General features: G+C 58.6%; 1 protein-coding gene across 1 annotated transcript in view; it reads left to right on the top strand.

Moving 5' to 3' along the window:
- Positions 1-3,636: 3,636 nt before the first annotated feature.
- Positions 3,637-9,387, top strand: part of LOC148145766 (glutathione S-transferase theta-3-like) — a 14,807-nt gene continuing 9,056 nt past the window's right edge. Inside the window, exons 1-3 of the mRNA XM_088000235.1 lie at positions 3,637-3,765; positions 4,757-4,844; positions 8,472-8,622. Coding sequence (XP_087856361.1) covers positions 3,654-3,765; positions 4,757-4,844; positions 8,472-8,622 — 351 coding nt within the window. The 5' untranslated portion in view covers positions 3,637-3,653. The remainder of the gene's footprint in view (positions 3,766-4,756; positions 4,845-8,471; positions 8,623-9,387) is intronic.

Here is a 9,387-nt window from a genome sequence, read left to right as displayed (position 1 = left end):
GGATGAACCCCTTCCTTCCCAGCGTGCAACTGGGAAGTTCGCATCCCCCGTTATTCCCCAGCGTGTGACTGGGATGAACCCCTTCTTTCCCAGTGTGCAACTGGGCAGGTCGCATCCCCCCTTATTCCCCAGCGTGTGACTGGGATGAACCCCTTCCTTCCCAGCGTGCAACTGGGAAGTTCGCATCCCCCGTTATTCCCCAGCCTGTGACTGGGATGAACCCCTTCTTTCCCAGCGTGCAACTGGGCAGGTCGCATCCACCGTTATTCCCCAGTGTGTGACTGGGATGAACCCCTTCCTTCCCAGCGTGTGAATGGGAAAGTCACATGCCCCGTTATTCCCCAGCGTGTGACTGGGATGAACCCCCTCCTTCCCAATTTTGAACTGGGAAGGTCCCATCCCCCATTATTCCCCAGCGTGTGACTGGGATGAACCCCTTCCTTCCCAGCGTGCAACTGGAAGTTCGTATCCCCCGTTATTCCCCAGCGTGAGACTGGGATGAACCCCTTCCTTCCAAGCATGCAATTGGGAAAGTCGCATCCCCCGTTATTCCCGATGGTGTGACTGGGATGAACCCCTTCCTTCCCAGCGTGCAAATGGAAAGGTCGCATTCCCCGTTATTCCCCAGCGTGTGACTGGGATGAACCCCTTCCTTCCCAGCATGCAACTGGGAAGGTCCCATCCCCCATTATTCCCCAGCGTGTGACTGGGATGAACCCCTTCCTTCCCAGCGTTCAACTGGGAAGGTCGCATCCCCTGTTATTCCGCAGCGTGTGACTGGGATGAACCCCTTCCTTCCCAGCGTGCAACTGGGAAGGACGCAGTCCCCGTTATTCCCCAGCGTGTGACTGGGATGAACCCTTTCCTTCCCATCGTGTGACTGGGAAAGTCACATGCCTCGTTATTCCCCAGCGTGTGACTGGGATACCCCTTTATTCCCCAGCGTGAGACTGGGATGAACCCCTTCCTTCCCAGCGTGCAACTGGACGGTTGCATCCCCCGTTATTCCCCTGCGTGAGACTGGGATGAACCCCTTCCTTCCCAGCGTGCAACTGGGAAGGTCGCATCCCCCGTTATTCCCCAGCGTGTGACTGGGATGAACCCCTTCCTTCCCAGCGAGCAACTGGGAAGGTCGCATCCCCTGTTATTCCCCAGTGTGTGACTGGGATGAACTCATACCTTCCCAGCGTGCAACTGGGAAGGTCGCATTCCCCAGCGTGTGACTGGGATGACCCCTTCCTTCCCAGCAGGGAACTGGGAAGGTCGCATTCCCCGTTATTCCCCAGCGTGTGACTGGGATGAACCCCTTCCTTCCCAGCCTGGTTTTGCGTCTGTCCTCCCATTCTCCAGTGTGCGCCTTGAAATGGCCCCTTCATTCCAGCCATGTGATTGGGAGTGTCATCCTGAATTCCCAGTCTGTGAGTATGTCCCCTCCTTTCTCCCGCGGGTAACTGGAAATGCCCCCATTTTCGCATTTGTGTCTGGGAATGTTCCCTCGTTTCCCGGCCTGTGACTGTAAAATGTCCGTCTGAATCCCCACTGTGTGACTGGGAATAACCCCCCCATTCCCAGTGTTTGGCTGGGAATGTGGCCCTCAATTCCCAGTGTGGAACAGCAAGTGTCTGCTTCATTCCCCAGCGTGTCAGTGGAATATCCCCAGCATTCCCGGTGTGTGACTGGGAATGTGCCCTTCACTCTCCAGTGTGTTATGAGGATGTTCCTGTGATTCCCACCTGTGTGACTGGGATAATCCGCCTGAATCCAAGACCAGTGAAGGCAGGAGGGCGGCAGGTTGACATCTCCCAGGAGCATTCTGGGAGAATTCGGCTCAGTCATCCTGAGCGAGCAGTGGATCGCTGAAGTACACAATGTCACGCCATGGGCTTTGGGGATAGAGGCCAGCAAGCTGATGCCCAGGTAAGATGGCCTTCCATTCCTGTTTGTCAAGGGGTAGCGGTGGCTTTGAGGGCAGTGCTGTCTGCTCCTGCCAACTGTGGGAGATCAGGGAGCAGGCTCGTGGCCCTGATGACTATGTCTACAGGAAGTGTGACCAGTTGCAGTTCCTCATAGCCCATGTTGCTTGGTTGGAGCAGCAGTTGGACACACTGAGGAGCTTACAGGGGCCAGAGAGTGTGATGGACACTAGTTCCAGGGAGGTGCTCTCTCAGGTAGATTGGAGACCACCAGGAAGGCAGTGCTGCAGTCCCCAGTGGCTGTTCCTCTCTCTAACAGGTACACCGGTTTGGGGATTGTCAGGGGGAGAACCTCTCGGGGGGTATCACAGCACCAGCCCAGGCCTGTGGCATCACAACTGGCTCTGCTGTAGAGCAGGGTTGGGTAAGACCCAAGAGAGTGGCAGTGATAGGAGACTCACTGGTTTGGGGCCCAGACAGGCATCTCTCTGGCTGGGTTCAGGGGTCCAGGGTGGTGTGCTGCCTTCCTTTCCTGCTGCCAGGCTCGGAGCGGTTACACCAAATTCTTCAAGGTCAGAGGTCATTGTGCACCAACGCCATGAACAGAAAGAGGGGAGAGGTCCTGCAGAGTGAATGCAGGGAGTTAGGAAAGAGGCTGGAAACCAGTACCTGGAGGGTAGGGATCTCTGGGTTGCTCCCAGTGCCATGTGCTAGTGAGGCAAGGAAACGAAAGATAGGGCAGATGTGGCTAAGGAGGTGGTGCAGTGGTCAGGGTTTCAGGGTCGTGGATCACTGGGACCTGGTCTGGGGCAACGGTGACCTGTACTAGAGGGATGGCTGTCCCTAAACTGGAGGGGAACCAGTATCCTCACCGGGAGGTTTGCTGGTGGGACTCGGGAGGGTTTCACCGAGAGTGGGAGGGGGCTGGGAACCAAAGCAGCAGATCAGCAAGTGGAGGGACTGAGGGGAAGGTAGACGTTCGGACCAGTAACTCAGACCTGAAGGCCAGGCAGAGATAGGTTCTCATGGGCTGAGGTGGGTTTATTTCAATGGAAGGAGGGTTCGAGGGGAGGCAGGGCAGCTTCGAGCCTGGATCAGTACATGGGGGCGATGATGTTGTGGCTGTTACAGAGACGGGGTTAGGACAGGGACAGCAGATATAGGGAAAGGAAAGGTTTGTGGGGATATGGGCCCAGAGCAGGCCAGGGGCTGGCTGGGGCTTCCACAGGCTTGGGGTCCACCTGGGGGGGTGGGGCTAACCTAGTGGTGGGTGGGGCTAACCTGGGGGTGGGCGGGGCTAACCTGGGGGGGGTGGGGCTAACCTGGGGGTGGGCTAACCTGGGGGTGGGCGGGGCTAACCTGGGTTGCGTGGGGTGGGTGGTTCTCGGTGTGTGTGGGCGTGGCTAACCTGGGGGTGGGCAGGTCTCGGTGTGTGTGGGCGTGGCTAACCTGGGGGTGGGCGGGTCTCGGTGTGTGTGGGCGTGGCTAACCTGGGTGTGGGCGGGTCTCGGTGTGTGTGGGCGTGGCTAACCTGGGTGTGGGCGGGTCTCGGTGTGTGTGGGCGTGGCTAACCTGGGGGTGGGCGGGTCTCGGTGTGTGTGGGCGTGGCTAACCTGGGGGTGGGCGGGTCTCGGTGTGTGGGGGCGGTGCTCAGCTGGTGCTGGGTGGGTTAGTCCCGGGTGGACAGGGTGAACGGACTGGGCTCCCTTGGTCAGAGTGTGTTCCACATTCCCCACTAGCATGGCCCTCCTACTTTACGCTGACCTGGCCTCTCAGCCCTGTCGCTCCGTCTATCTGTTCATGAGGAACAACAACATTCCCTTTGAACTGAAGGAGGTGCGGCTGATTGCAGGTGAGGAGCTGGGAGAGAGCTCACACTCACACTCACACTCACACACAGGGACAGTGGGGGAGGGAGAGAGCACACACTCACACTCACACACACACAGGGACAGTGGGGGAGGGAGAGAGCACACACTCACACTCACACACAGGGACAGTGGGGGAGGGAGAGAGCACACACTCACACTCACACAGGGACAGTGGGGGGGGGAGAGAGCGCACACTCACACAGGGACAGTGGGGGAGGGAGAGAGCACACACTCACACTCACACTCACACTCACTCACACACAGGGACAGTGGGGGAGGGAGAGAGCACACACTCACACTCACACACAGGGACAGTGGGGGAGGGAGGGAGAGAGCACACACTCACACTCACACTCACACAGGGACAGTGGGGGAGGGAGGGAGCAGAGAGAGGGACTGAGAAACAGAGAGAGAGAGCCGAGAGGGAGGGCTGATCCACAGAGAGAGAGAGAGAGAGATGATGTGCAGGAGACGGTGTGGGACTGGGGTGGACAAAGTGAAAAATCACACAACACCAGGTTAGAGTCCAACAGGAAGTTCGTGCTTCCAGCTAAACCTGTTGGGCTCTAACCTGGTGAAGTGTGATTTTTAACAGAGAGAGAGAGAGAGTGAAACCAGGCAGCGAGCGGAGAGAGAGGGAGAGAGAGGGAGAGAGAGGGAGAGAGAGGGAGAGAGAGACAGAGAGAGAGAGAGAGAGAGACAGAGAGAGACAGACAGAGAGACAGAGAGAGGGAGGGAGGGAGAGAGGGGTGGGGGAGATGACCCTGCGAGGCAGTGTGTGGGAAACCAGAGTGATGGAAAACACAGTGAAAACCCCGAGTGAGAAATCGGAGAGAGATGATGCAGACAGTAAATGCAGAGAGAGAGTGACAGCAGGAGGGAGGGCACCACAGGAAGGGGGTTTGGGCTGGGCAGGCAGTGGGAGCTGGGGATTCCAGCGGGGAGCTGTCTCATGGGTCTCTCTGTGTGCAGGAGAACAACATTCGGAGGAGTTTCGGAAAGTGAATCCCCTGGGAAAGGTGCCGGTGATAAAGGATGGCGACTTCACCCTGTGCGAGAGGTGAGGTAGTTGGTGTTGTCTCGACCCTGAGGTCAGGATGCCTGGGGATGGGGAGTGATGTGTGTACTTGCTGCTGTCTCTGGTTACAAACACACTGACTTCCCCGGGGACAGTGAAAGCTGTTCCCAAACACTTTCACATCTCCCAAGTTTCCTGAATCATACGGACTCCACAGCAACAACATTCCCTGGATGGTCCCTGTGCAATGTCTGGCAGCAGGACTTGCATTTCTGTAGCACCTATCATTTCCCACAGTCCGACACACCCACATCTCACTTCCTGAAGCATCATCATCGTACACAGCCATGTATTAGGAAATACTGCACATCAAATACTTCTCTGTTCCTTCCACTGAGCTGGGTACACAGGTACGGTCTCAGACACTGCAGCTCCAACAGTGCGGGGCTCCCTCAGCACTGACCCTCTGACAGTGCAGCACTCCCTCAGCACTGACCCTCTGACAGTGCGGGGCTCCCTCAGCACTGACCCTCTGACAGTGCGGGGCTCCCTCAGCACTGACCCTCTGACAGTGCGGGGCTCCCTCAGCACTGACCCTCCGACAGTGCGGGGCTCCCTCAGCACTGACCCTCCGACAGTGCGGGGCTCCCTCAGCACTGACCCTCTGGCAGTGCGGGGCTCCCTCAGCACTGACCCTCTGACAGTGCGGGGCTCCCTCAGCACTGACCCTCTGACAGTGCGGGGCTCCCTCAGCACTGACCCTCCGACAGTGCGGGGCTCCCTCAGCACTGACCCTCTGGCAGTGTGGCACTCCCTCAGCACTGACCCACTGACAGTGTGGCACTCCCTCAGCACTGACCCTCTGACAGTGCGGCACTCCCTCAGCACTGACCCTCTGACAGTGCGGCACTCCCCTGGCACTGACCCTCTGACAGTGCGGGGCTCCCTCAGCACTGACCCTCTGGCAGTGTGGCACTCCCTCAGCACTGACCCACTGACAGTGTGGCACTCCCTCAGCACTGACCCTCTGACAGTGCGGCACTCCCTCAGCACTGACCCTCTGACAGTGCGGGGCTCCCTCAGCACTGACCCTCTGACAGTGCGGGGCTCCCTCAGCACTGACCCTCTGACAGAGCGGCACTCCCTCAGCACTGACCCTCTGACAGTGTGGCACTCCCTCAGCACTGACCCTCTGGCAGTGCGGGGCTCCCTCAGCACTGACCCTCTGGCAGTGCGGCACTCCCTCAGCACTGACCCTCTGACAGTGTGGCACTCCCTCTGCACTGTCCCTCTGACAGTGTGGCACTCCCTCAGCACTGACCCTCTGACAGTGTGGCACTCCCTCAGCACTGACCCTCTGACAGTGTGGCACTCCCTCAGCACTGACCCTCTGGCAGTGCGGCACTCCCTCAGCACTGACCCTCTGGCAGTGCGGCACTCCCTCAGCACTGACCCTCTGACAGTGTGGCACTCCCTCTGCACTGTCCCTCTGACAGTGTGGCACTCCCTCAGCACTGACCCTCTGGCAGTGTGGCACTCCCTCAGCACTGACCCACTGACAGTGTGGCACTCCCTCAGCACTGACCCTCTGACAGTGCGGGGCTCCCTCAGCACTGACCCTCTGACAGAGCGGCACTCCCTCAGCACTGACCCTCTGACAGTGTGGCACTCCCTCAGCACTGACCCTCTGGCAGTGCGGCACTCCCTCAGCACTGACCCTCTGGCAGTGCGGCACTCCCTCAGCACTGACCCTCTGACAGTGTGGCACTCCCTCAGCACTGACCCTCTGGCAGTGCGGCACTCCCTCAGCACTGACCCTCTGGCAGTGCGGCACTCCCTCAGCACTGACCCTCTGACAGTGTGGCACTCCCTCTGCACTGTCCCTCTGACAGTGTGGCACTCCCTCAGCACTGACCCTCTGACAGTGTGGCACTCCCTCAGCACTGACCCTCTGACAGTGCGGCACTCCCGTGGCACTGACCCTCTGACAGTGCGGGGCTCCCTCAGCACTGACCCTCTGACAGTGCGGGGCTCCCTCAGCACTGACCCTCTGACAGTGTGGCACTCCCTCAGCACTGACCCTCTGACAGTGTGGCACTCCCTCAGCACTGACCCTCTGACAGTGCGGGGCTCCCTCAGCATTGACCCTCTGACAGTGTGGCACTCCCTCAGCACTGACCCTCTGACAGTGTGGCACTCCCTCAGCACTGACCCTCTGACAGTGCGGGGCTCCCTCAGCACTGACCCTCTGGCAGTGTGGCACTCCCTCAGCACTGACCCACTGACAGTGTGGCACTCCCTCAGCACTGACCCTCTGACAGTGCGGGGCTCCCTCAGCACTGACCCTCTGACAGTGAGGCACTCCCTCAGCACTGACCCTCTGACAGTGCGGCACTCCCCTGGCACTGACCCTCTGACAGTGCGGGGCTCCCTCAGCACTGACCCTCTGACATGCGGGGCTCCCTCAGCACTGACCCTCTGACAGTGAGGCACTCCCTCAGCACTGACCCTCTGACAGTGTGGCACTCCCTCAGCACTGACCCTCTGACAGTGCGGGGCTTCCTCAGCACTGACCCTCTGACAGTGTGGCACTCCCTCAGCACTGACCCTCTGACAGTGTGGCACTCCCTCAGCACTGACCCTCTGACAGTGTGGCACTCCCTCAGCACTGACCCTCTGACAGTGCGGGGCTCCCTCAGCACTGACCCTCTGACAGTGCGGGGCTCCCTCAGCACTGACCCTCTGACAGTGTGGCACTCCCTCAGCACTGACCCTCTGACAGTGTGGCACTCCCTCAGCACTGACCCTCTGACAGTGTGGCACTCCCTCAGCACTGACCCTCTGACAGTGTGGCACTCCCTCAGCACTGACCCTCTGACAGTGTGGGGCTCCCTCAGCACTGACCCTCTGACAGTGCGGGGCTCCCTCAGCACTGACCGACTGTATGATTATCCCAGTTCCATGAATTGTGCTGCGGAGGAGGGATTGGTGCTGCTTCACACAGAGAGTGATGTGGCGAGGGGAGAGAGTGTCTTGGGAGAGAGACCGGGGTGGGGGGGGAGAGAGACCGGGCTGGGGGCGGGGGGGGGGAGAGAGAGACCGGGGTGGGGGGGGTGGGGAGGAGAGAGAGACCGGGGGAGGGGGGGGGGTTAGAGAGAGAAATGTGATTGAGAAGGCGGGGGTATGAGGTGAAGTTGGTGCGTGTTGTTAAATCTGCCCCGATGAGTAAACTCTTCCCATTAAAGCCCCCAGACTGGAAGGTGTATTCTCACAGCCCCCGGAGCTGTTTCACTGTCATCAGGACAATTCCATTAACAAAGTGCTTCCCCCAAAAGGACAAGTCGGACCTTCCTCAAACTCGTTTCGGTGGTTGACTGATTTGACAAAGATTCCTTTGGCATCATATGTCCCCAAGTCCCAGATTGGAGCTTTCCAAACTTCCTGAGTGTGGTGGAAGACAGATTAGGGAACAATGCCGTCAGGATGTGAATGGGAGGGAGGGACAGGGTACAAACTGTGTGTGTGTGTGTGACCTGAGAGAAGCTGAACACAGGGACTCCCAGATACTGGGAAATACATTGGGGATTTCAGCCCCAGGGAGTTTGTGTGAGGGACCAGAGGGAGATGTTGGGGAAGGATGACTGTCTCCCTTCCTTCTGTCTCTCACAGTGTGGCGATTCTCAAATACCTGGCGTGTAAATACAAGACCCCTGACCACTGGTACCCAGCGGGGCTCCAGAGGCGTGCCCGAGTGGATGAGTATCTGGCCTGGCAGCACACAGCTCTGAGACCATTAGCTGGGAAAATCTTCATGCTGAAGGTGAGAGATTCCCAATATTCTGTTTTTGTATCAAGCAACGAGTGCTGCTTGTGAAAGCTGAGATGAAATATCCCCTGTTAGGTGTGATGCCACCTTAGGGCAGGACTTGCTGTTCAATGTGGAGGGGGTTAATAACTCACGACCAAACAGAGAGAATGAGCCCAGCTTCTAATGGACTGGGGTTATATACTTCATAGGAACCCACATGTATTTCAACACAAACTCCCATACTCTGCAAGCCACTCGGGTAATTGGTCTCTTTATCATCTTTAGAATATCGCTGAGGCTTTTTCTTTGAATAATTAACCTTTGTGTTAATAACTCCCTCCATGGAAAACCTTAGCCAATCAGAGTTGACTTGCCCACCCTCCGTGGAGTATGAAATGTTTGCCTGTTTCCAATGTGGCATTCTTGTGTTAGTCCTGACAACAGGCAGGGCAAGAGGAAACCATTCCGGATCATCCTTTCAGCAAGGTACAGGCTCAGCCCGAGGGAGGGAGGGGGAGGGGGAGGGAGGGAGGGAGAGGGAGGGGGAGGGAGGGAGGGGGAGAGAGGGAGGAGAGAGAGGGAGAGGGAGGGGGAGAGAGGGAGAGAGAGGGTGGGGGAGGGGGAGAGAGGGAGAGGGAGAGGGAGGGGGAGAGAGGGAGAGGGAGAGGGAGGGGGAGAGAGGGAGAGGGAGAGGGAGGGGGGGAGAGGGAGAGGGAGGGGGAGAGAGGGAGAGGGAGAGGGAGGGGGAGAGAGGGAGAGGGAGGGGGAGAGAGGGAG

This window comes from Chiloscyllium plagiosum, unplaced genomic scaffold (assembly GCF_037043375.1).
Source record: "Chiloscyllium plagiosum isolate Xiang-an unplaced genomic scaffold, Cpla_swu_hap1 HiC_scaffold_24, whole genome shotgun sequence".
Classification (NCBI taxonomy): Eukaryota; Metazoa; Chordata; class Chondrichthyes; order Orectolobiformes; family Hemiscylliidae; genus Chiloscyllium; species Chiloscyllium plagiosum.
This window is presented reverse-complemented; position numbering and strand designations above follow the sequence as displayed.